The 26,898-nt window shown below is 41.8% G+C and overlaps 2 protein-coding genes across 2 annotated transcripts in view; one reads left to right on the top strand and one right to left on the bottom strand.

The window, feature by feature from the left end:
• tdrd9 (tudor domain containing 9) overlaps window positions 1–26,898 on the top strand; it is a 38,406-nt gene that overhangs the window by 3,009 nt on the left and 8,499 nt on the right. Inside the window, exons 2-32 of the mRNA XM_039786201.1 lie at window positions 5,273–5,349; window positions 5,484–5,554; window positions 6,014–6,235; window positions 7,281–7,403; window positions 7,659–7,739; window positions 7,819–7,983; window positions 8,146–8,249; window positions 8,779–8,898; window positions 9,107–9,191; window positions 9,270–9,327; window positions 9,442–9,546; window positions 9,638–9,735; window positions 9,845–9,976; window positions 11,555–11,717; window positions 12,712–12,775; window positions 13,321–13,384; window positions 13,573–13,617; window positions 14,702–14,755; window positions 15,525–15,641; window positions 15,769–15,876; window positions 16,070–16,170; window positions 16,301–16,471; window positions 17,053–17,164; window positions 17,292–17,507; window positions 18,096–18,185; window positions 18,290–18,547; window positions 22,810–22,977; window positions 23,364–23,434; window positions 23,516–23,625; window positions 25,722–25,818; window positions 25,901–26,039. Coding sequence (XP_039642135.1) covers window positions 5,273–5,349; window positions 5,484–5,554; window positions 6,014–6,235; window positions 7,281–7,403; window positions 7,659–7,739; window positions 7,819–7,983; window positions 8,146–8,249; window positions 8,779–8,898; window positions 9,107–9,191; window positions 9,270–9,327; window positions 9,442–9,546; window positions 9,638–9,735; window positions 9,845–9,976; window positions 11,555–11,717; window positions 12,712–12,775; window positions 13,321–13,384; window positions 13,573–13,617; window positions 14,702–14,755; window positions 15,525–15,641; window positions 15,769–15,876; window positions 16,070–16,170; window positions 16,301–16,471; window positions 17,053–17,164; window positions 17,292–17,507; window positions 18,096–18,185; window positions 18,290–18,547; window positions 22,810–22,977; window positions 23,364–23,434; window positions 23,516–23,625; window positions 25,722–25,818; window positions 25,901–26,039 — 3,589 coding nt within the window. The remainder of the gene's footprint in view (window positions 1–5,272; window positions 5,350–5,483; window positions 5,555–6,013; window positions 6,236–7,280; window positions 7,404–7,658; window positions 7,740–7,818; window positions 7,984–8,145; window positions 8,250–8,778; window positions 8,899–9,106; window positions 9,192–9,269; window positions 9,328–9,441; window positions 9,547–9,637; window positions 9,736–9,844; window positions 9,977–11,554; window positions 11,718–12,711; window positions 12,776–13,320; window positions 13,385–13,572; window positions 13,618–14,701; window positions 14,756–15,524; window positions 15,642–15,768; window positions 15,877–16,069; window positions 16,171–16,300; window positions 16,472–17,052; window positions 17,165–17,291; window positions 17,508–18,095; window positions 18,186–18,289; window positions 18,548–22,809; window positions 22,978–23,363; window positions 23,435–23,515; window positions 23,626–25,721; window positions 25,819–25,900; window positions 26,040–26,898) is intronic.
• rd3l (RD3 like) lies at window positions 237–3,596 on the bottom strand. Its single transcript, XM_039786206.1, has 3 exons — window positions 3,015–3,596; window positions 1,986–2,294; window positions 237–1,022 (listed from the first exon to the last, which is right to left on the bottom strand). Exons 2-3 carry the CDS (start codon window positions 2,264–2,266, stop codon window positions 638–640), a joined length of 666 nt encoding a protein of 221 aa, XP_039642140.1. The 5' UTR covers window positions 2,267–2,294; window positions 3,015–3,596; the 3' UTR covers window positions 237–637.

Here is a 26,898-nt window from a genome sequence, read left to right as displayed (position 1 = left end):
GTCTATATCCTTGACGTTCCACTTCCGGGATTGATCTGGTGCAGCAGGAAATTCTGCCGGATGCATGTATTTTCGCCGATTTCTGTTTCCTTCCTCTTTCTTTGTGTTGTTGTAATTTTAAACTCCGGTGGATTTATGAGAACTATTGTTGACTGCTCCTCAGATCTCAGCTAGCTAGACTATCTGTCAAATCTGAGTTTTCTCTCGCACAACTATTCTATTATATGCCAGTAAACCAGAGCACGTTTTTCTCCCATCCCGGAATGCTATGTGGAGTAGCCAGACCCTCCTCGGCTCCGCAGCGTGTGAATGGTCTGGTAAAGCGAGGTTACTTAGAGTGACACACCATTATACAGCCGGTTACACTACCACCTGGTGGAGATCCCAGTACACTACAAACAGGCAAACTGGCCAATACTTTACACAGCTACAGTATATCAGCGATATCAGCGGCTATAACTAAACAAAACAACACAAAAGTAATCGGCAGCGGCCCTCTAATGACAGATACTGCTCATTGATGATCTACAATCGGTATCGGAGGCTAAAATGTGATCGGGCATCTCTACATGATATATCTGCAACTAATACGGATATAGACGAAATGCAAAAATTGTATTATATGTTTAACACAAAACTACAGCAGTGTGTCGTCTCGCAGTGTATTGCTGTACGTCCCTATGGGCCTGAGAGAAACTGGATAGTAATATGGAAGGTCCCAGTCCCTGTTGGACCCTTCAAACGAACCATAGTGCCGCATGGCCCGATCCACATATCCAGAGATTGTTGGGATCTCCTCCCTTGGTTGGTCTCCACAGTTGGCGACCGTGGGTGTGACAAAGCCCTGCTTCATTATGTAGCGGCTGGTCCAAGCCTCCATTGGTCGCCGCTGTGCTGGCTGTACTAAGAAGTTGTGGTCTTCATCATATTCCTTTTGGCTCAAGAAGTCCCTTAGCACCTGCTTGAAGACAGACGCCAGCTCCCAAGGCCTAATGTTGTTAGTGGCAAGCACCTCACGAAACCTGTGGAAAGATGCAACCAATAGATTTAATTTAACACTTGTTGAAGTACCCAGGATTTGCATCAAGAAAGTGTCCCTGTCATACATTACATACATTTCTAATGTAAACTGGAAGAAAACAAACATCCGAAGGTGGTGAAGTCATTTGAGATGCCAATGAAAATGTATAACTAGAGAGACGACGACATTCAGCAACTTCTGTCGGTAAGGGCTGATGGTGAAATTGTCAGACAAATCAAGGAACGGCAAGAGACTTGGTTGTTTATGACTAAATTACGAACCCTGTGGTGTAATTTGCATCATTTCCTGCCTCCTGCACACTATAGAGAGGGAGAGGTCTAAAGTCTTTTAAATTAAGTTTTACGGTATAGGACATACTTTTATTTGTTCATTTTGTAATGTGTAAGTAGATATTTTAAAAGACATGTTTATGTACACAAGTAGTTATGTCTCGCGTTGTATTGGTTTGCCCTCTTCTTGACCTAATGTGCAAAAATAGGTTTGAATATCTGCGTTTTAGTAGAAGGAATATTATAACTTAATCTTTGGCCAATTTTGACAGTGCTATTTCTTACTAAATATGTTATTCTTTGGTAAAGTGGTTATGTAAGCACACAGTAGTGACCCAGTAGTGAGTTTAATGGGAAATGAGTAAGTAGGTCACAGTGCTCAACCATGTAGAACGTTTTTTTTATATCATTATGTCTAACTTGGAGATGATGAGTGGAAACCCTGTCTAAGTCTTACAGGGCATCCTTCACCTTCATATGTTCACACCCTACATCGCCTGCCTCTGTGACAGTAACGCATAATGGCTTTTTTGGCAGCTTGCCCTGCCTCCCTATCCCCTTGGGTCTTTTCTGCTTTGCCTGCTGTCAGGCCTTGTGTTGTTGCAGTAGCAGCTAGCCACTGTTGACAGCATACTAATGTGAGGACGGAGCATGGCATGGCCACTATCAAACACCTAGAGAGTACGGTGGCTGCGTCGCTGGGTGGGATCTGGGCACACAGGAACTCCAGCTGATGTAGCTCTGATGTGGGGATGAGGGTCCGTAAACTGGGGTACTTCTGAAACCAGTGGAGACCCATGGTTTCCCTTGCCAGCCGCTCACGTTCTTCCACATGCCACAGAAGCTCTCTGATCAACATGCAACTGGGTAAGACCCCCGAGGTCTTTAGAGGTGCTTCATCCTGAGCCTGCACTCTTGTTTCGTGGGTCCATTTCATCCAGCTAAACAGGGGCATGGCAGTCAAAGCAGACAGTCCTGAAAAACTGAAAAAACAAATATTTGGGCCATGAAGCCATGGCTTCCCCACAGCACTGTTAACACATTTGAATATGTTGGAATATATGTTGCTTCAAATCAAGTGCTAATTTCTCTCTTAAGTTGGAACTACAAATGACAAAACAGCATTAGACCATGCGACGAACTGCCCAAAGGCAGATGGAACAAAAACATGAGAGTGAAATGGTGGCAATATTTCTTACAAAATCTTGCGCTTGTAATACCATTATCAGCTTCAAATACCACAATGACAAATATGTGAGAATATCTCAATGTCAATTTCATTTCATCCATACTTGTGTTGCCCTATTATAATTAACATTTTAAGGTTGACTGTGAACAATGATCATCCCTTAACCAAGCTCTCTGGTCCCTGCCTGATGGGTGCTCTGATTGCCTTTAGTTCAAATCAAACTTAGTAAAGGACGATGTCCCAGGTGTGTATATTTGGCTTTTTTTCTCAGACCGATGGTTCCAACACAGCTTCTACCTGGGATTTAGATGGATTACAGCGCATGCAGGGTTAGAGGTCAGCCTCACTGAGCACAAACTATATGTGTGGCTTCACACAATGTAAGGTTGCGAAACAGAGTTTTTCAAATATCTGATTTGATTACAGTACTTAAACAGCTATCAGTCTTCATGTGCATTAATTAATTATGACACTAACATCTGGCTGAAAATTGAAAGGAAAGATCTGTACTTACATGTGAAAACTGCACCGCTGATGCTTTTGTGAGATATTCAGCAATTGAATAGAAAAGATGAGCTTTTCCCAGAGTACAGCCTCCAGCTCCTTGTCTCCATGGGTCAGTCCATGTAAACTTTATTCCTTTACTTGCTGTCTACAATGTCTTGGTGTCAACTGCCTTCAAAGGAACACATCACTTGTGTGTCGGCAGCAATCCTCCGACGTCTTGGTTGTTGAAGCGTTTTTCCTCTTTGTGTTATAGTTATTGTCTTGTCCTTATCGTCTCTCCCACTGCTCCTGTCATACAGACTTTTCCAGCAGAGTTAGTCACACACTGCTAACTGACTAAGAGCTGCCACCTCTCCTCTCCCTTCACCCTGTCTCCTATGTGCAGTGTGCAGTTTGTTGTAAGGTCAGCTTCTTTGTAGCTTGCACAAAATGTGTGCATTGGAGAGAAAGGAAAAGGACGAGAGTGCATGTGTGTCGCCAAGCCATGTGTGTTGTATTTGAGCTCCTCTTAGTACTGTCAGGGTTGATGCCTGCTGTTGCGATAAATTCCTCCCCCCACTAAGAGAGAGCGAGAGGCAGAGATAACTAGGAAGCTCTCCCGCCTACAGGGCTGTGGGCCTAGTTGAGCTGACCAGAGGGAAAGATGAGATGAGGCAGAGACTCAAATGAGCAAAGTTTCATATGGTACCAAGCTGGGCCTGAAGTTGAAGTGGGCAGAGCTGCTGTTATTTTCACCCACTATACTGTAACTTACATTTTAAGTTTACTTTTAATTATGACCTCAGTGTTACTCAACTTAAAATTAGTGTTTTTACAAGTGATTATTATTAAAATGAATTTCTGAAAATTGCCATATTATCAAGTAGAACAGACTTTCCTATTCAAATCAACAGCAGAGTGGTCATAGTGGCGGCCATTTTTATGTGTACCATTGTAGTGGCAAAGAACAGGGACTCTTGTAGTGGACTAACTTCCGCATCAACTTGTTTCTGTGCATGTCTGTTGCTTTGGTGCTGGAGAGGAATTGAGAATTGCTGTATTTAATTGCTTCATATTTCTATTGGTAAGTCATCAAATTATATTAATAAAATATTAGGCCAAAACGGAGTTCTCAAACAGTGTGATATTTACAGCCCAACTGACGTGTTGTCACCATAACAATTAACAACCCTCACCATTTCTAAACTAGTCAAATGAGCACAGCAAACTGTTTGTCTGTTCTACTCTTATTCTATTTCTATAGAGTTCAAACACTTTATTATTCCCAATGGGCAATTCATTTGCAGATTCTCAGTCCAAACAGTCAGTTTCAACGAGCACTCACCAAACAATAGTTAAAATTTTTAAAGATGCCGGAGGAAACGGGTTAAATATGGGGACTGGTACCTAAAAGCATTAAATAAAAGCAATACATAAGAGACAATACATAAAGGCAATTAACAACAACAACAAGCCTATGTCTCTGTGATAGCCATCATTTAAGATGAGCAGTGTTTGTGTTGAGCAGCCTTGTAGCAGAAGGAATAAAAGACTTAGAATAGCGATTAGTTCTCATCGGAGGCACATTATACCACTGACCCGAAGGCATTACAGAGAAAACTTTGTAGAGAGAATGTGGTCTGGTTGGCTGATATGACTTTCCTTGCTTTCTCAGCCACCTGTTTCTCCCAAAGGGAGCCCAAGTCCCTCTGCTGAACTCCAATAATCTTGGAGCAAACCTTCACTATGCTGTTTATGCTGTTCTTGTCCTTCACGCACAACCCACTAAACTAGCAGAAAAGACAAAATTAAAAGCCTTTCAGCAAAAGTTACATGAAATAGTATCACAGGCATTAAAAGAGTTAAGCTTCTGCATTAAATGACAGCTGACGTATTCTAGCATATTCACAGCGCTACGCGTTAATTACGTTCAGACATAAAACGCAGCACCACAGTTTCTGCATGAATCTAAAATGGATCCAGAATCTAAAAAGCAACTGGTTAAAGCTGCTATAAAGCACAGCCTCTTAACTTTAGCCAGTCCTTAACAGATTTTTGTTTCTTACCACAATGCTCCTTGGGACATTGCTAGTTATACTTTCTGAGATGAGACTAGCAGGTGTAAGCTGACCAACGAACAATTTTTGAAGGACGTGTTGTTTATCACGTAGAGAAGGAAAGTAAAGTGAGTGCTGTAGTCTTTGAATTTCATTTGTTTTTGTAATGTGAGGGGAAAATGGGACCAAAAGGCTGGAATTGCTTAAAATTGCTTTAATTTTGTTTCAGCCCATCAAAGGTTCCTGATGAGGGCAGCCAGAAAAATGTGAACTCTGATGGAGGGTGGTTTCAAAAACCATCAGGGAGTGAGTCTTAAACTTTGTGTTAGCTTTTTCTTATCACACACCATACTCCCTTACATTCTTAGATATACAGGAATCTGCCTGCTGCCCTAATCAGTTTAACCCTGTTTCTTGTGCATTCAATTCTGTGTCCTTAGGTACTGCTCCTCCTCCTCCACTTGCCAGCTATGAGTACCCCAGCTTGCCCATAACCAAAAACAGACGGGAGGTAAAATGTACCATCCATACACCACAAACCACACAGCCTGATGGTCTAAAAGTACTCTCTAATTCGCCTGTAGTACTTTCTCTTTTAGTCATGTTGGAGTTTTGCTGAAATGACCGTTATGGCCTCAGGACATTGGTGCACTTAAGCTTTTACTGTTTACTGTTAACCTAATGTCATTTTATGTAGCAGAACAACAGTAAACTTTAAAACCACTGGTCTAAATATTTCTATTGTCTAATAAAGAGTAGTGTGTAGATATTTCAGCATCATTGAAGCTGCACTTTCTTAATACAGATTATAAAGTGTTACAAATCAGTTTAGCACACCCATCTGCTGTACAATTTCCTAACTTATTTCAGTGATATGGTACTGTACAAATGTTAACTTTGTCTCTTTAAAGTGTGTGTGTGTGTGTGTGTGTGTGTGTGTGTGTGTGTGTGTGTGCGCGCCTGCTTCCAGCTGATTTCCCTCATAGAAAACAACTCTGTAGTGATCATTCGAGGAGCCACAGGCAGTGGCAAGACGACCCAGGTGCCACAGTACATTCTGGATCACTACAATGAGAAAAATGCATCATGCAACATTGTGGTCACCCAACCACGCAAAATTGGGGCCAGCAGTATTGCCCGATGGGTTGCCACCCAGCGGAAGTGTACCCTGGGTAGTTTGGTGGGATATCAGGTTAGTGCAACATTTAATCTGTCTACCTATTTTTTTAACAAAAAGGGGAAACAAAAAGTAACACCTGCACAAAAAGCACTCATTGTGCCTCTCTCACAACTAAACAGTGTTTGCATGCTTGTGTTGACAAGCTCTTGTGTTTACATTGCTTCCAGGATGTCTGGCTGTGTTGTACAGAGCTCTGAAACAGCATGTCTAATAATAACTGTTGTCTCTTCTGCTTGGTGTAAACCTCTGGAGTTAAGGATGTTGTCATGGACAGTGGGAGCAATGATAAACTGTTAGAAAGTGATATAACGCTGAACATTATGTTCTTAATTTGCGTACCTCAAAGGTACTTTTTGATTTTTGTTTTATCGTTCTTCTGAAAATATCTCTATTTGCTGTAAGAAGAGAGCGCTTTCCTTGTTCCCTTTCCTATTTTTTTGTCTGTGAAAGTCGTACAGTCAGTAAATGGAAAATGTCTTTGTGCTCAGAGTTGAGTCTGCGAACCATAAAGTATTTCCCTGAGGTCAGACACCAGGAAGCAATGGATTTTATTACAGTTCACTGGTATTTTCACCAAGACTAACCAGCAATAGTCATGTTGACATTGCAGATTAGTTTATAAGACACTGGAAAAAGTAGAGACCTAAGGATACTGTAGAGGAAGCATACTGTGGCCTCTCCTGTTCAACTTTCTAAGGAAGTAGAATATAAACGTATTGACAAGCAATAGCAGGAAGGTATGACTGTATTTTTTATTAGAAAATAAATAACAAAATAATTACTAATATAGTAGTGTGCTCTGTAACTCAATGTGCAATGCTGCAGTGCATTAACATTAACAAGACACCAAAAGATGATGGTGTGGAACTGCACTGAGCCGATGTTTTTAGATGATGGGAGTCATAGATTGTGATCGTCTTGTTGAGTAAAACAACAAGAAACAACAAGCCGGTGTCTTTCGTTTGACGTTACCAGTGAGAAGGCCAAAAAAAATTGTCATTTTCAGTAGTGTGTGTGTGGCAGATTTATGAATAAACTTTGCATACTTGTTTTTCAGGTTGGACTGGAGAAGATGGCTACTGAGCACACCCGGCTCATCTACATGACTACAGGAGTGCTGCTGCAAAAACTGGTTTCCGCTAAGTGCCTCACGGAGTACTCCCACATTTTCATAGATGAGGTGAATAAACTTGAGGCAGATAATTTTCTCTGTTAGCTGGCCCCTAAAAGTGATTTTTTTTTTTATTTATTTTTTAATTGTCTTTTATTTTGTTATAATTTTTTGTTAATAGTTCAAATGCAGTTCCCTTGTGTTACACCTTTTTAATTCAAGTTTATCATTTTATTAAGTTGTATTAAATGTTCAATTTGTTTCATTTAGTTCTATGATCCAATGAGTGATTCTTGCCATTTAACTACTCTGCCTTTGCCCAAGGTTCATGAGCGCACTGAGGAGATGGACTTTCTCCTGCTGGTTTTAAGAAAACTTCTCCATTCCAACTCCTGTTATGTCAAGGTATTTCCAAGATCAAGTAAAATCTTCTGTCCTCCTTTTGCATCAGTTGAACTCTGTCATAGGATTTGTATTTTTTCAGATCATCCTTATGTCAGCCACCATTAACTGCAGACAGTTTGCCGAGTACTTCAGCACGCCAATTTGTGGCAAAATGAACCCGGCCTATGTGTTTGAAGTGGAGGGGGCACCCTATGCCATCGAGGAGTTTTATCTGGATGACCTTCAAAAACTGTTTCCATACAGGGTAAGACCACGGGAAAAGTTTGCTGATGCTACTGTTCTCTGTACTAAAGCCAAATAGTTATTAAGGTCTGTCTGTCTGTCTGTCTGTCTGTCTGTCTGTCTGTCTGTCTGTCTGTCTGTCTGTCTGTCTGTCTGTCTGTCTGTGTGTGTGTCTCTTTATCAGGTTGAGTCTCCTCCTTCAGGTGACCCTCACATTTCAGTGGAGATATACAATCTTGCCATCGGTCTCATCCAGAGCTTTGATGAAATGGAGGGCAAAGATTCCAGGTGAGGCTTCTGTATTTTAGCACACTTGACTTAAAGGTGCAGTAAGCAATGCTGCGATTAGATTGTTGATATTTGAACTGACCTCCCAAACAGTACAACCCCTCCCTTCAGAATCCCATATTTATGGACGCATATTGCCATAGCTCCCACTTCTGTTAGTGTCTCTGCTGACTAAACGAAATATGGCAGAGTCGATGTTAGCTCACGTTAGGTTGTGGATTAGCAAACTGCCGCTACTGCTGTAAAGCCAACCAGTTGGGAGCAGCCATCACAAACCATAGCAAACGGACAAAGCTAAACTGACCTATTGAAAACCGCGAACATTATTACTCACTTGTCCGTAACGGCGAAAGCCTTCATCAGTTTTCATTCCTTTGAAATCACGGCGGTTTCTGCAGCGTTAAAAAGCCGATTTTGTTAAAAGCTGAATTTGACAAAAAAGTATATTGGATTAACATTGCTTGCTATACCTTTTTAACAAATGGGCAGCCACATAAAGTAATGGTCATGTGTGTTTGTGTTTGAGCAGCAAAGCAGAGAGAAAAGGTGGCATGGCTGCATCAGAGCGAGGCAGTGTGCTGGTTTTCCTTCCTGGTATACACGAGATAAGCTACATGCAGGAGGCCTTGGCCAAGCTGGTCCACAAAAGGTGGGCTTTTGAGTTTATCTCTTTGTTGAATCTTTCTGTAGCTAAGACCTATTGTCTTTTTTTGTCTGTTTTGCTGACTTCCTTATGAGAAGTCAGTTTTGTGTATCAGTAATAATTATCAGAATTGACTTCTGTAAAATGTATAGTGCTGTGTTACGTTTTACTTGGAAAGAATGTTTACCTTCACGATGAATGTGCTGCTGTTTAGATTGCAGGTTTACCCTCTCCACTCCACTGTGACTCTGGAGGAGCAGAACTGTGTGTTTCTGTTCCCTGTGCCAGGATACAGAAAGGTATAAAATTAACTAAAAATGTATCTTATTCTGTCAAACGTGTTCTTACCTGCTGTACTGATGATCTCATCATAACAGGTTATCCTTTCCACCAACATTGCTGAGAGTTCGGTGACTGTTCCAGATGTCAAATATGGTGAGTTTTTTTTTTTTTTCCTCAGCTTTGTTTTATCTTTTAGCTTAATGTGTGTTTTGTAATGAAGTATTACAAAATCTTAATTTGGTAGTGATGCTTTTTTTGTCATCGCAGTGATTGATTTTTGCCTGGCCCGTCACATGGTCTGTGATAAAGACACCAATTATCAGTCTCTGCGTCTCACCTGGGCATCCAAAACCAACTGCAACCAGCGTCGAGGTACTATACTTATACAATACAGAAATGTAGCTCTGAAGTGCAAGAGTCTGCTCACTTCTGTCCTTTTACACTTATTTCCTCTCTCTGTCAGGTAGGGCAGGTCGAGTCTCTAAGGGCTACTGTTACCGCCTTGTTACCAAAGACTTCTGGAGGAATGAAATCCCAGACTACATGATCCCTGAGATGCTAGTAAGAGACTGTGCACATGACCAGAAATTTTTCTTTCTTTTTTTTTTTAACATTGCTTTGACTCTAATTAGACAATCAATCTATGCCATGCTATTTGCCATCCTCTCAGCTTGCCCCGTTGGCCAACATCATGCTGAAGGTGAAGCTGCTGGACATGGGAGATCCCCACTCCATCCTTTCCACTGCCCTCTCACCCCCCGACCTTGGTGACATAGTAAGGACAGTGCTCCAACTCAAAGAGGTAAATAAGTGCAGATTGATGAATCATCTCTATGAGAGCCATTAATGTCGAGTCAAGTTCTTATGAATGTGTGGCTGTAATGATGTATTCGGGAAGGCAGCTGACCACCCAGCTCTGTCACTGAGTATTAGACCAGGAGTTCACCTACAGAAACTTTGCATTAGCCAGTGTTTGTAAAAGTCTGTAAGGTGAGGGTAATGAAGGGCACTGTTGTGTCGTTATATATTTGTGCGGGCAAGGGAAAGTGGAAGAAGTGTATGATAATTGGTTTCTTTCTGTCACTAACAAAATGTAAATTTTGCCAGTGGCCGCAGCATTTAAAAACAGCTTGACGATCTCTGTCTGAGGATCTCATTCTAGCCTCTAGCTCATAGGCAAGCAGCAATTCAGCAAAGTACAACCATAAAGTGTGATAAATATTGTCATGAACCAGCTCACAGTTCTGACAAAATAAGGGAGACCACACATAATTAAGGATTACATTAAAACCAATTTATTTAACCCAAATAAATAATACTTAAAAATAGGATTAAACATACTGTTTATCAATTATCAGTAGTGTAGTGAGTGCATGGCTGTAAGTGAGTGTGTGAAAAACAAAGCAAACAGAACTCAAAGGACAACCTAAACCAAAAACAAACCCTGTCTGGCTGTAAGGATAGAGAGAGCCAGAACTACATCTCTAACTCTCTTAAATGGTAGTAACCAGGAGTCAATCAGGAGGAGTGGCTACAGGTGTGCCACACCTCTGCCACTCAAATATGTGACATGGAAAAATACCATGGAGCCACCCACAGAGTGGGAGGGGTCATCACAATATGAAAAATGCACCAATCCGACTTCATCAGTCCTGATACCTATACAATACCTGGGCTTTGGCTCGTCCAATACCGAGTACCAATCCAGTGTTTAATGATAAGCTGTCTGCCTCACTGTGTGGAAGTGACTGGGATCATTATTTTATGTGTAAGGAAACCTCATTATGAGGTGCAACTGAATGCACAATGACTTTAGAGGGGCACTTGAATGCACCATGAAGTCCCGTCGGAACCCACATGCTTTACGTTCGCTGTTTGTTTACATAACTCACGGTGAAGGCAAAATGTTGCCACACTGGTAACTTCAGGAAAGCAGAAGGATTTTCCAGTTCTGTTGTTTCTCCGTCATCCCCGACTCCGGCAGTGGCTGTGGCATCTGGGAAAGTGCAGCTGCAAGCTACCGGGAAGCTAATATTACCGTATTTTTAGCTGCATGCTACCTGCCGGTAAGCTACGCTGTGTCATCGGTGTGTTGTTCTCTCTGGATGCACAGGGGTAGGCGGCTAGGTAAGTAGGCGGGGGTGGAGGGAAACGTATTGGCCTGATTTCCGATATCAGTATTGGATCTATGCATGTCTAATAAATATAAATACATTTTCCAATGAATGTAAAATTAACAGTTCATCCATTTTTATTTTAAAATCCTTATATCCTAATATTAAAAGTCAAACTGTTGTTCTGAGATAAAGTTTTTGGGAGTTAATTGGAGATATAAATAAAAAATGTTGTCTTGACACTAGCTGGATGTTTCATTCTATAGATGGGCGCGCTATCTGCGAAAAGTGATGGCAGGGGTCACAATGAGGATGGTGAAATAACTTTCCTGGGCCGAGTTCTGGCCCACTTGCCCGTGGACCTGTGCCTGGGGAAGATGATTGTCCTGGGTCACGTCTTTGGCTGCCTGGAGGAGTGCCTTATTATAGGTCAGTCTGTCATTATCCTACTGGAATGGACCTCAGTTACTGTATATGCACATGTTTAAAACTGTATAAACATACAACAAATCTGTCATGACTGCACTCTTGAAACAACAACATAACATAAATAATAATGTGTAGGGTTGGGTATCGTTTGGGTTTTTTCTGATCTGGTGCTAAAACGATACTTTTAAAACGGTGCAGGTGCCTGAACCGATACTTAAAAAAAAAAAAAGAAAAAGAAAGAAAGAAGAGCACAAAATGACAGTCAGTGACATTAAAGAATGCTAAGGCCATATGGTCAAAATATAATGATTTATTAAAAATGTAATAAGTGGCCAGGCTGGGTCAGTGGGTAGAGCAGGCGGACATATACTTTGAGGTTTATGCCTCGACGCAGAGGTCCAGGGTTTGAGTCTGACCTGTGATGATTTCCTGCATGTCTTCCCCCTCCCTCCCCTTTCTCACCTAGCTGTCAAAAATTAAAGGCGGAAAAGCCCAACAAAAATAATCTTAAATGTAATAACAATAACTTATTTAACCAGAAAATTGCTGTTAAAAACAACCATTCGATGGGAAAAGGGTATTTTACAATAACTTAGCAACTTTCACCAATTTAAAGTGAACTGAAAGTCTGTGTTGTTTTTCCAACAACAGCACACCATTGTACGTCCCGGTGTTGGAATCATCTACAGTGAAATACAGTCACACTTTACGCCGTTTAGCTGTCAGCATTTTAACCTACTAGCTAACGGTAGGCTAATGTTACCTGCTGCCAAGTGTAGTGTTAACTAGCGTCACGTGCAGCGATGCTTCTTTTGCCTGTAACGTCCGTTTCTGAGCATCATAGAGCAGCGCAGGTATTTCAGTGGCACCAAAATGAGGCACCGAAATCAGCGCTGCTATTCACTCCGGTAGATACCGGCTGTTTAGCCACCGGTGCCATGTTAGCACTTGGTCTCGGTACCAAACAATAGTAATGTGTTTTTTTTGTCCTCAGCTGCCTCGCACTCTCTGAAGAGTTTCTTTGCCATACCATCCATGCAGCAGCTTGCTGGCCACAGGTGAGTCACATCCAACAGCTGCACTGATTCACCGACTGCCTGGCCCTGTAGATAATTTTTGTGTACCACCAAAGTGGCATAAGATATTTGAGGCATTATATTGTCATGTTACTAAGTCCATGGAGTCCAGATATACCTATTGATTATGGACTCACTTTTACAGCTTAAGAGCCATCACAGTGTTTAGTGGCTAATGAGATGCTTGCAGTAGAAAACAGATGTGAACAGTTCAAACACGATGCCATCTCTGTGGACATACAAAACACTGAAAAGTAAAAAAGAACAGTGTTTGGTCATTAAAGAGTCTCTTTAAAGTCTCAATCCATGCGCTGTTCCCCTTAAATCTGGTTTTCCTAATTAGATATTTGTATGTTTTGGCAAATCCGAGCACAAATAGTTTTTTTGGCATTGCACATGTAAATGCCTACAAGTTTGCCTCAAGATGCCTAATATTTTCATCAGACTACTTGCAGGACAGAAACCGATATTGGTTCTGTGTATTGTATGTTTTTTCTTTGTACACTGAATATAATTTGTTATTCCAGGAGCAAGTTGGCTTTTGCCCGTGGCATACCAAGTGATTCCATGGCTTTCGTCAATGCCTTCAAGGTAATGGGTTTGTTAGCAAGTTAGCAGCAAGTTGTGTTATATTGCTACACCTGTTTTAATGTGTTCTGGTTTTATTGTATTGTCTTTGAGTACCATGCTATACAAATACAATGTATTATTTAATAGATTTACGTATTTGCCTGATGACTGTTGTTTTAAAACCCTTCCCTATTGTGTCTTACTGTCAGGCCTGGCACTCATCCAAAAAGAAAGGACAGCTGAGACACCCAAAGGTGAACAAAACAACAAACAAACATGAGCTCCCTGAAACAACACAAACTCATATAAAAAAAAAAGAATATGCTGATTATCTTTTTTTACATGTTGAAAATAATAGTCTGCTACTGTTGTTGTACAGAGCAACCTCTTGACATTCACTTATTCATCTAAAAGGAACACGCCGACTTATTGGGACTTTAGCTTATTCACTGTAACCCCCAGAGTGAGACAAGTCCATACATACCCTTCTCATCTCTGTGCGTGCTGTAAGGCTGACTGACGGCTCCAACAGCATCAGGCCAGCACAGAACATGCAGGTGAATGGTTCCAGTAATCCTACTGCTCCGAATTGTGACAAAAGTGACAAAAAACAACTTAACATGAGACACAGCCATCTTCTAACCGTAAACAAACCGGGAACTATATTCTCAGACAGGCTTGCTTGAAGCAAATCATTCCGCCCAAGTGCTATATTCTTCCGCCTGAGAATATAGTTCCCAGTTTGTTTACGGTTAGAAGACGGCTGTGTCTCTTGTTTTTTGTACACGCTGTGACTATACAAATCACAACATGTAAATAGGAACATGTTGGCATTATTTTGTCACTTATTCAGAGCAGTAGAATTACTGGAACCATTCACCTGCATGTTCTGTGCTGGCCTGCTGCTGCTGGAGCCGTCAGACAGAGTTACAGCACGCACGGAGATGAGAAGGGTATGTGTCGACTTGTCTAACGCTGGGGGTTACAGTGAATAAGCTAAAGTCCCAATAAGTTGGCGTGTTCCTTTTAAATTAGTTTAAAAATTGGCAATAAGTATACATAATTGCTCTGTCCTATTGGTAATGAATTAACATAGCACCTTAAGAATGACATTTAGCGCACTATAACTTACAGAGCAGGGAAATAGATTAGGTGAGTGGTGTCCCTATTAAGATGGCTTATTCAATTTCACCTCGGTTGGAGAAAAGTCTCTGCCTTTTGTTAACATTTAAACTATTCACTAAATGTGTTTTATAATTATTTATTCATTAAGAATCAGTGCAGAACTCTCTTCTTAAATTGTAAATTGTCTTTGCCTTTGCTGTTTTCTCCTCTTAGGATGAGTTGGACTGGGGAAAAGAGAACTTCATTCAGATCAAGAGGATCAGGGAGGTACAAAGGTTAAGCAGATAGCTGGGTCACAGGAGTTCATCAAGCCACATTAGAGGATGTCTTTTGTTACATTTACACACGGCCGCAAAATAACATCGTGCACAGCTGTCAGTTTTCAGAAAAGTGTTCATTTACACGTACCCGTGTATATATGCTGTCAATGCGGTCAAGAGCATGCCAAACCTGTAGGTGGCCGTGTAACGAGAAGCTCAAGCCCGCGTTAGCCATTCAGAATCCAGAAAATAGCAACAAAAGCAACCAATCACTTCCTCTTTCTCTCTCTCGGCTGCATAAACCTCCGTTTGTCTCGGTTTACATGCAAAAGTGCAAACGAAGATTTAAAAAATCTCCACTCTGGCCAGAGGTTTTAGAAAGACTCGGTTTCAGGGGCGATTTCTCTGTTTGCGTGTAAATGAAGGGAAATGTCTGTTTGTAACAACAGGCATTAATCATGTTTGTAGTCATGTGTTACCAAGAAAAAATCTTGCTTCTGTTGAGTCGCTGTTTGAGAGGCTTTACTAAAGTTGATACAGTCAGACTGTAAATATGTAATCGGTATAATGCTGTCCGTTTTCAGTAGCAGAAGAGGAGGTAAGTATTATTGACAAAGTTTAAACTTGGTCATTAAGTTCCATGACAGATTTTAGCTCTGTTTGGTGCACAGTTGACTGTCAAAAATGTTAACTTCCAGTCTTAATGAGCTAATATTTTTAAATTGAGCTATAAAATATTGTGTCTCAGACCTCTTTTGAAGTAACTCACTGTCTAGGTAGCAGAACTGTATGAGGACCTGAAGAAGCGGGTGTCCCAGTTCAACATGCATGTGCCGGAGAGCGCTCAGCCCTCGGATTACACCAGCGCACACAGGCAGAAGTTCATCCTTCAGGTTAGAGTCAGTGCATGCTATACAGTGTTCACTTCAGATCCCGTAATCACTCTGAATAAATATTGAACTACTGAATAAACACACATAAATGCCAGTTTGTTTTAGGTTGCATCTCTCTCTGTCTTAGGTGGTTATTGCTGGTGCCCACTACCCCAACTACTTTGTCCAAGGAGAAATAGATGAAGACCTAGCCTCCAGGGACTTGAGTGGCTTCAACCCCAGAACAACAGTGATGGTATGACCCATAGTGTTGAGAGCTAAGTATTGATTACTGTTCAAATCATGATATCATTTTTTTTATTGACTTGACACTTTTCTGGTGTGTAATGACCATCAACACCCTTACGGGATTATTATGGCTACAGTCTTTTGCCTTATTACGTATAAGGTAGGGATATTGTAAAATAACATCAGACCACATGTTTCAGGTGAGGAACCTCCCTCCATACCCTTTCCTGTATTACAAGCAGCTGCAGTCTCTGTTCCGCCTGTGTGGACAGGTCAAAGCCATTTCCTTTGAGAGCTCCAGGTAGTGAAAGCCCCTGTAGCAAATCAAACAGCTTTTGTTTTTATCTGCTCTAACCATTTTTAAAGAACACTGAAATGCACATACTCATAATTGTCTGACTCTGACTTTTTTATTTTATTTTCTTTTTCAGAGCATATGTGGAGTTCTACAGGACATCCCAAGACTCGGGGGTGCTGCCTGAGGTGTCTCTTGCCCTCCTCCTGGCACGGCAGAGTAATCCCATGGAGCTGTCTGTCTTCCCCATAGAACAAATAGAAATCTGTGCTGGGAGTAGAAACATAACTCACATGAAATATGCAAGGTACGGCTCTACTTAAACATTATGGAAACCTTCCTCTCTGTATGTGAGTTGCTGCATGAATTAAAAAATAAAATAAAATCTTACATTTGCTCAGTGAGCAATAAATGTCATGAGAGCACAACGGTTCAACTGTGTCTGAATTCTGGATGCTGAAAAGTCCCATTCTTGACCGCCTTTTTGGAACCTGCACCACAGGCTGCATTGGTCAGTGCCCCTGCATTGAGCCTTAATATAATCTGACATCCTTGCACTCTGCATGACTCTCTCCGGCTATCACTTGGACTCAGAGAAGGGAGGTTTTAGGCAGAGGCAGCACCAGATTCTTCTTACCTCTCTCTACTTGCAGCCTTGTCTCATAAACAGTGCTTGGAAAATCATTGCATCGATTGCTGTGATCCGTAGTAAACTCTGAATAAACTTTAATATTTGCAAGTAAATTTTTGGTTTACGATACCTTATGAATAGTAGCAACTCTGTTAACTATGACCTCTGTTGATGATATGACAACCTCAAAACCAATAAATACAGTTAATAAAAATATAGCATTAAAGTCTATTTCTCTATGTGCTGTTGCTGTGCAGGGTGAATGTAGACTTCCAGAGCCAGTCTGTCTGCCCGGTGGGAGTGGTGAGCGGGAACATTGACCCAGACAAGCTACCCCCCAACCCCTTGTTTGTGGTCAACATCACAGAGGTCAGTCCTTTATTTAATCTGGTCAAACAGGGGTACATTTTCAAAAGAGAGCCATTTGTTAGGTTCTTGACTAAATGTCTGAATCTTGAATGGATGTATCCACTCTTAACTCTGATCTCTGCTTCAGGTGGTGGAGGTGGGTCATTTCTGGGGCTTCCAATCAGATGAAGCCAGCTTGGAGAAGCAGCGCCATCTGACAACAGAGATAAACACACGCCCACTGGAACCTGTCACTGTGTCGCTCTACCCCAACCTGCTGTGTCTTGCTCCTTACTCTGAGATCAGTGATCAGAGCTTGTACTACCGTGCCAAGGTCCTGCACATACGTGGCAATACTGTGGAGGTGAATATCGCTCACACGCTGCAGCTCTCTGGTCAAGATGTAGTGCACCCATTCAATTTTGTCATAACAAAACTCCTTTACTCCCCTGTCTGATTTTCAATATCGTTTTGCAACTGTCTCTTATATGATCATGCCATTGTAGAAAAGACATTGTCAGAACATTATGGATTTCATACTCTACATTTGATTGTGTTTAGTGTTGCTGATCAAGGAATGAAGCTTTTTTTTGTGTGTTAAATTACTAATTTCAGGGTTTTATATTGGCTTTTGACCACCACTGTGCTACGAAATACAGACTTTAAATGGCCTGCTTGGCTATAATTTTTCTACGGTTGTTTTGTTGGAGAACCCAGAATGTTGACATGGTAGTACAACTGATGAAGTAGCAATGTTAACACTTTTATTCTATGAAAGTATTGCACAGGTTGCACCAAGTTCTATAGTTATTTAGTTTGATTTCTGAACTAAATCTGTCTAAAGCCATTGTGATCTAGTGTTGACTATAGAACGGAGAGAAATCATTCTTAACAGCAGTATGTGATAGTTTACTTCATATACCAGAATGCAGAATATGTTGTTGTTCTGCAGGTGTTCTTCTTGGACTTTGGCAACTCAGCGGTTGTTGCCTGCAAGAGCTTAAGGGAGCTCCCTTCTGACCTCCTGTCTCACCCATTTCAGGTAGCAATACTTTAAGTAGTCAGAAAACTAATGCACGCTTATCTGTTCCACTGTCCAAACTGTGAACTAACAGTAACACACAAACACTATGCCCATGGTCTCAGGCTCAGGAGTTCCAAGTTATTGGAATATGTCCCTCAGCCCAGTCCATCATCCTGGGGAACCAGTGGAGCAGCCGAGCCCGCGACCGGTTCATCACACTGGTGAAGGGCTGTTCACTCATTGTGTCGCTGTTCTCCATCCTCCATGGTGTCATGCGTGTGCAGTTGCTCATCAACACAGAGACAACAAACGCCAGTGTGGCAGACATCTTGGTGGAAGAAGAACATGCTGTGAAGGCCGAAGAGAGCTTCGATTCCAAGGTGACGCACCAGGTTGTCCCACAATAAATGGATTAGGCAGTGTGCAATATAGAAATTGGGGCCCAAAGCTTTGATCGTTGCCATGGTAATCGATGTCCAAATCAGTATTTAAATGAGTTGTTCTTTTTTTTTATTCTTTTTTATATTAATAATAATAATAATAATAATATCCATCTGGGAGGAGGCCTCAGGGAAGACCCAGGACTATGTGGAGGGATTATATCTCCACCCTGGCCTGGGAGCGCCTCAGGATCCACCAGTCACAGCTGGTTAATGTGGCTCAGGAAAGGGAAGTTTCGAGCCCCCTGCTGGAACTGCTGCCCCCGTGACCCGAACCCGGATAAGCGGATGGCGATTGATGGATGGATGATGGGTATTATTATAATAAATGCATTACCCCAAGGATCTCGAATAGCCACAAAATAAGGAATACTAATCGCTAGGGATGTTACGATGCATAGTGAATCTGTTACGAATTGATTTAAATGTGTAGATTACAACCGGTTGAGATAAAAAAATTAAAGCTGCTGTTGGTAAGGTTGTGAAGATCCAGGACTTTGCCAACAAATTTGAACATCGCCAACTTCTCACTCCCTCCCCCCTTTCTGCTGCAGCCCAAACCGTCTCCTAAGCCCCTCCCACACAAGGGAGTTTGACAGAACTGCCGGCCGCCATGTCAGGCAGACATTTTCAATAACTAAACACTAACACAATGTTTACTCACCAACCGTAAAACAATGCTAACTAGCAGGCTACCGTTAGCCATTTCAGCATCATATCAGACCGACCGCTGTGCAAACGTTACTATTCTCCTCACCAACGTAGCTTTGTGGACTTTTGACTACTAATAACCAAGTGAAAGATAAATCATTTATGGTAATTATGTTACCTGTTGAGAGGAAATGTGGCTACATCTGCTTCGTTCTTCAGATCTTTAAAATCCTGGAGCTCACGCCACCTCTGAAAACCCACTCCAATATTCACCCGAGTTTAGGGTTAGTTAGCTTTCTGCAGCTCGTGCGCAGGGAGGGGGAGGGGAGAACGCTTTTACGGTATATGCGTGTGCGTGCATGAGTAGTGATTGACAGGCAGATAGACCCCCCCCCCTCCCCGTGGCCCTGATTGGAGAAAATCAACCGGGAGCGGTGGAATTTTGCCAATCACACTACAGGCTGTAGGTGGTGCCAGAGGAGCTGGATTTTTTTTATATTACATAATTCATGTAGTTCTACTGGAACATAGGGTCATTTAAAGCAAATATGACAGAAAGTTAGTTTTATAAGACTTACCTACTGCATCTTTAATCCTGATGCAATTTTTAAACCGCCCAAGGGGCGACACTAGCTAAAATTACACGGCAGGTAACGTTAACCTGCCGTTAGCTAGTAACGTTAGCTGGCTTAAACACTGTTAAAATGCTGACAGCAAAACCGTGTAAAGTGTGACTGTATTTTACTGGGAAGGATTCCAGCACCGGGACGTCCCAACAGCCTGCAGCTTTAGACACAGAGGAGACTCTTTGTGCACTTTAAGACATCGTGGACACTGCCGGAGAAACGACACAGATAGGACTTGTGTTGCATTTGAGTACGGCTCCGTAAGCTTGTGTTGCGTTCAGTGTTGTAAAATACCCTTCTGCCATCTAGTGTTGGTTCTTTTTATCGTTTAACAGCAAATGACTGCTAATACAAGTTGTACTTATAAGCTACTGTTTTTACATTTTAAATAAATCATAACCATACTTAACTATATGGCCTTAGCGATAAACAAGCCTTTCTTTAATCTTAAATTTTGTATCTGCTGTTTTGCACAGGTTATATAAATAAAGGAATGTTTTCAGTCATTTCATTCTGTTGAAAAAAATTGAGAAAATCATATCGTGAACATAAAATCGTGAATCGAATCGTGAGTGTAGTGTATCGTTACATCCCTACTACTCATTTATGTATTAACATATATTATAATTAGTTATTCTTACACGGAGAGCAGTTCTTTGTGTGTGTAGTAGCGGGGGTGCACGTGTTAAGGCTAGGTGTGGCGCTGTCCCGGTTACCAGGGGCGGATCTAGAAAAATATTTATGGGGTGGCGAGAGGGAGGCAGGAATTTTTGAGGGCGTGGCAACATATGTCAGACGTATATTTACTGAATTTAATCAGTTATCACAGTTTGATGAGAAATAGTATGTACACACTACAAAAGGGCACAGGCTGCCATTTACAAACTCATCCAGACAAACTTCATCTCATGCAATCAGTGTCCTGCATTTGAGGTTTCATTTGAAACAGTTCACATTAGGAATAAGTGACCATACAATGTGATCACACTTAATAAGAGATACAGAAGTATGATAGAAGTAAGGGGCATTATCACAGGAAAGGCATTAAGTTAAGACACAAGTGATGAGTGGCAGATGTGTGAGAGGGGAAGCAAACAGTTTTTGACTGTGTCAGAGAGGCAGCGTTGCAGGCAGCATTTGTACAAAATTAGGAACTGTCATTGATTAGTTATAACCATCGCACTGTGTTAACACACACTAACATTTTAGCCTGGGAGAGTATTTTTAGGTTCATTTGTTTATTTTTTGTTTTATTTATATATATTTTTTATATTTAATCTGAGCAATAGATCTAAAATACATTCTACACAAAATATAAAAACTCATCTCCCCATCTCATCACACTTTCACACGGACAACTTTCCCTAATTATTCATATTTAAGCTTTGTCATTTGTTGTTCTTATTCATATCTAACTTAGTATACTATGCATCAACAATTTCCATACAGTGTGGACCAGCTTGACTAGAGATCGTTGGTGATGGCCCAGGCACTCTGCTTTCCCTTTCACTGTCTGAGCCCTGCAAGTTATCTTGTCTCTCGCTTTCTCCCTCCTCATCTTGGTGATGCTCTCCCTCCATATCTTCACCGCTGTGATGTTCTCCCACCTCCTCCTGTCCCTTGGCCTTGTATTCAGTCTCTGTCACGTTTCTGTTGCCATTTTCTCTCTCCTTCCACCTATTCTCTCTCTCCTTCCACCTCTTTTCTCTCTCCTTCCACCTCATCTTCTCCGTCTACCTTGCTCACTTGTTCATTTTCGTTTTCTCTCGCCTTTCTCTTTGGAGACAAAAACTGAATATGCTACCTTTCCTCTTCATTTCTGTAAGATTCAAAGTAACAATGTTTTCCTTGACAGACGTTGAATCAATATTAGCTTTTGTAGCCTACTTTACACAGAACAAACGTCAGACCCTAAGTAACATTGTATAGTTGGCGAAATAACGTTCTTCAACCTGATTTTTATCATCTCAAAATCAGCATCGCTATCGCTAGCACTGTGCTTTCGTTATAATTTCATTTCTTGATAGATGTTAATCCGTTTTGACCTCTTTCTTCCTGTGTCTCCATTCATCGCGACTCCTGGCTCCCTCGCTTTGCGCCACTCAGTTTTCCAAACAAAACAGGCTCTCTCCGCTCTGGCGTCATCTTATGCTGCATTCACTGCAGTCGGACATTGGAGACGCACGCTCATAAATTGTCAAATTGGCCATAACTTTTACCGTAATTTGTTGCTGCCAACTGGGGTGGCAGCAGGGGTGGCAAGGCTTTCTTTTAGGGTGGCATTTGCAACCCTATGCCACCCCGGTAGATCCGCCCCTGCCGGTTACTGAAATCGATAGACAGACTAATGGAAATATGTCACGACGTTTTTGCCTGGCCTGAGCTATCATCTAGTGACCAGCACGTGAACGTTTCACCACGTTAGGGGTTGCAACTTGGCTGCAACTATCACGCAAGATGTCAAGCGTCTGGAATAATTTCAGAATTTGCGAAGATGACCCCCAAAAAGTCAAGAGCCAGATATGCCATAAGGAAACTAGTAAATCACAAATTTACGAGTTTGGCAAATCAACCGAAAACTGTAAGTAACAGCTTAGCCTTGATAAAGATTGTCAGGCCCTTTTTAAATAATATGTATACACAGCACTGCTCATGCAATGACACCTACAAATGTTCCCCTTGTACTTGCAGTACAGATTTTCCCAGCAGATGTTGTGGATACTGTGAGCAGCATTGCTTTCGTCTCAATGAAAATAAATGCATTAATCAAGAAGTCTGTTGGGTTTTTTGAGCTCAGGCTAACGGTAAAGCACACCAAGAAACCTTGTTGTGCAGTTGATTTTTAAAGAAAAATATTTCAACAATACATACAAATGCTGTGTTCCCTTCTCAGTCTAGATGTCTTGTTTTTGTATGCTCTTGCAGCAAAACCATGAGGCACTGATGTCCCTGTACAAGGACATAGAAAGGGGTACATATGTCCCCAACGCTGCCAGCAGCTCCTGGAAAGATCGCAAGAAAGAGGACAAGCAGCTCATTGACAGCTTACTTGCCCAATTTTCTAAAAGCGGCCAGCCCCATTCCAAGACAAAGGTAAGATCATTTTTGCATAGCACTTTTTAGTGCTTTACAAATATAAAGAGAAAGGCTAACAAAGATTAAAAACTTAAGAAAATTAAGAGAGCGCCTTGAGATTAAAATAGGTTTTGTGGATGGATTTAAAATAGGACAGACTTTGAGTGTCTGAGATGCTGATATTTTGGTAATGGGTGGATGATGGCATCACCACTGCACTTTGGAACGTCTGTTGCTCTGTTTGTCCAGGAGATGGAGCCATTTTAGTTCACGTGTTGTGTTCATTCAGAGGCACACCCATTCTGGCTGACAAGCAGAACAATGACGACAGGGTGACTGTCAACAATAAGTGATGCATGAACACGTTATGTGATGTGTCTGACTGCAGTCTTCTATCGCCACAGGTTCATCTGCATGGACCAAACAGTCCTTATAAGATAAGCTTCCTCAGCTTGAGCCACAAGGCCCTCTACAAGTAAGTAATTATGTACACAAAATTAGACTTGCAAGTTGTGATACCCCCACCACCCCCCTTGCTTATATGTGTGTCCTGCAGGACCGTGTGTATTGAGAGAAGCAGCATGAACTCCTTGGCCCTGAATGAAAACCCCCACCACAAACATCAGAGGATGATGGTGGCTGGGACTGTGTCTGTCAACTCCACAGGTACCAGATACATCTCCTCATAAATACAAACTCATGGGCATGCATTTAAAGATTAAAGCCTAACTAATCAATATTTGTATACGAACAATGGATCAAATGACTATATGTAATATGAAAGGGGTTGCTTGAAGGGGCTGTATTTCTTTTAAAGAGGTGATAGAATGCAAAACCGATTTTACCCTGTCATAGTTGAATAACGACAGTTATAGGACATACATAGAAGCTCAAAATCCCATTGAAACCCCTTTACTATGAAAATCTCATATTTTGAAACTGCCGCTGAAAATGGGCGAATCTCAACAAAGCTAGTTGCTTAGGTAAGCATCCCAAGAGCTGTACCTTTGTCACGCCCATGGGTGTATTAAGAGAACGGTCACGCCCCAACATTTACATAAGCTACACAACTGACCTGAGATCAGGTAGCCTTCTGAATCTAGGTCGCGCAGATCTCTGCTATTCCATTACAAAATTCACTTCTGAAACTTTTTTATGCAAGAAATCAACCATGTAAAGCTCAAATATGGGCCGCTTTACGAAAATGGATGGCTAATTGCAAATTTTGTCCGACTGTGTGTCGGATTTCAGCGGCCGGTGCTGCCTGTGTTGTTGTCTCGCCGCCTGGCCTGCCTTCCTTCACAGACCCCGGCCTGCTGTGAGGTACTTGGAGCTCCATCACGGCTGGCAGCCCACAGCACTCCATTTGCGCGCAAAGTCACCGGTTTTTGGGCTAATGGACAACCAAACGCCGCTGCCCTGACAGAGCTCCAGGGCCTGCAACTCCCTTCTTCCTGCTAGCTAAATGCCCGGTGTATGTGAGTGAGAGCGCAGCCAGCGAGCTTGTTATACCAGCAATCTCTTACCACAGTTCCAGTTAATCTTTTAATATCTGTAATTATGTGTTGAGTTATTTAAACAAACGATTGGGGAAATAAACGCCGCTTATCCGCGAGTCTCATTGATAGAGCCTGCGGCTGGATGTAGCTCTATCAATGAGAGCTAGCTAGCCTCCTCTTAGAATTCCTCTGAAATTCACAAATATTCATTAACTTGAAATCAGACACTGTTGTTAGCTTTATAAAACATTTAGGTAGATGTTGTATACGTGGCGTGACGAAATTCAAACTGTAAATATACTCGAATTACGACCAAAGATGAAGCTAACTATCCGTTAAAGGGACAGTTGCAGCTAACGAAACCGCTAATCTTCACAAATATTCATTAACTTGAAATCAGACACCGTTGTTAGCTTTATAAGACCTTTAGGTAGATGTTGTATAAGTGGCGTTACGAAATTCAAACTGTAAATATACCTACTCTAGTTATGCTGACAGCTGGAAACTGTGGTAAGCGATTGCTGGTGTAACAAACTCGCTGACCGCGCTCTCACTCTCACACACGGGCCATTTAGATAGCAGGAAGAAGGGAGTTGCATGCCCTGGAGCTCTGTCAGGGCAGCAGCGTTTGGTTGTCCATTAGCGCAAAAAACTGTGACTTTGCGCACGTATGGAGTGCTGTGGGCTGCCAGCCGTGACAGAGCTCCAAGTACCTCATAGCAGGCCGGGGTCTGTGAAGGAAGGCAGGCCGGGCGGCGCACAGGCAGCACCGGCCGCTGAACTCCGACACACAGTCTTACCAAATTTGCAATTGGCCATACATTTTCGTAAAACGGCCCATATTTGAGCTTTATATAGTTGATTTCTCGTTAAAAAAAGTCTCCGAAGTGAATTTAATAACGAAATAGCCCCACAAACAATGTATAACTTTGCAGTGTCTGAAATATGAGACCTGCTGTCGAGTCTCCCATGTGTTTCTATGTAGTTTGCTCAAACCAATCAGCACGCAGCTCATTCTAAATATTCATGAGCATACCATATTTGGAAGAAAAGCTCTTGTTCCAAATAGAGCCATATTCACAGGGTAGTTAAGGGCCTAATAAAATAGCATTCGGCCCAACCAATGTTACATACCCTATTAGGAGACCTTAAGGAACAGTGTAAAATACCCTATATAATCATTCTATCACCTCTTTAAAGCTTGTTGTTCTTTTAAATGTCAAAATCAACTATTACAGCTTTAAATGTGTGGTTGTGTTGCAGGGACACGTATTCTACTGAGAGATACCTCCATCATGCCAGAAATCCCCGGTCTGCCTGCAATCGTAACCATGCTCTTCACCCCTATCATGGAGTTACGGTGAGTCAGACACTTATCACTGCACACCTTAAAGGCAGCCTAATCCAAATACCCATGTTAATATTTCCCCCCTTTTTTCTAGCACTAATGAAGAGAGGACCTGCTACACTGGTGCCCTCTGTGGCTTGGGCTGGAACAGTCAAACACAGGAGGGTATCCTACCTGAGCATGACATTGAACTCACCTTCGACGTCAAATTTGATGTTGAAGACATCACTGAGGTAACAGCTTTCACCAGAGAGACAGCTGTGTTGTGACTGACTGAAGTGATGAAGATTAGTTTTTTTGCCAGATTCATTGATTGAATCTTGGTGTTTGACGAGTGATCGTACCGTGTTTTCTCAAGTCTTACCTCAAGTGTTTCCAACTTTTTTTCACCGCATGCTTTTTGACAAAAAAAACTTAGCTTGGTTGCAGCTAGTGGCTGGATCTGAATATTTGTTCGATGGGTAGGTATTCGATTTTCAATTTTGGGATTCGAATATTAGTTTTTTTTTTTTTTAAACAACGTGCATGCAGGCTGAAATTTACAGCAGTGTTTTGTGAGTATTAAGCTGCTGGCTAATTTATGCAGCGCTCTTTCCTTCATCTCAGCCAAGAACTGAGAAATGTTGAGTTTCAAGCAAGCAGTCTGATGTGTGTAGAGGTCTTTATGGTCATACTGTAGCAGCCTGATGTCTTTTTCAGGCGATTTGATAAAGGTGAAGATAGTATGTCCGTTCATAATGCCAATGCTCTAGTGAGGTGCCGGCTGGCTGAGCATTCATTCACAAACGCTGCGTCAGCCGTCACTTGTCAGACAGTCCAGCAAAGATGCAGGTCTTTCCATTTATTTTGAATACCTGCATTAAAAAGTTAAGACCAATTAAACTTTTGGAGAAAAGCAACCTGACCATGTAACCGGAGATATCGCAGCATGAGAGTCCCGTTAACGTTACAGTAAACAGGAAACCTCGCTGACTCTACCGCTACAACAAAAAAGTTTTAAACGCTGTGAAGGTAAAAAACGAAACGCAAGCACTGAACTGCTGAGGAGTTTGTGTAACAATAGGTGACTATAGGTGTCCTGCAACAACAAAG

The sequence above is a fragment of the Perca fluviatilis genome, chromosome 20, assembly GCF_010015445.1.
Source record: "Perca fluviatilis chromosome 20, GENO_Pfluv_1.0, whole genome shotgun sequence".
Classification (NCBI taxonomy): domain Eukaryota; kingdom Metazoa; phylum Chordata; class Actinopteri; order Perciformes; family Percidae; genus Perca; species Perca fluviatilis.
The sequence above is the reverse complement of the archived record's forward strand: the minus strand, read 5'-3'. Positions and strand labels throughout refer to the sequence as shown.

Bases quoted from the DNA above. Each gene is read 5' to 3' on its own strand.
- rd3l (XM_039786206.1), bottom strand. From the start codon at position 2,266: ATGCCCCTGTTTAGCTGGATGAAATGGACCCACGAAACAAGAGTGCAG. The intron at 1,023-1,985 runs GTGTTTGATAGT...ATCTTTCCACAG, and splicing joins GCAGCCACCGTACTCTCTAG to GTTTCGTGAGGTGCTTGCCA.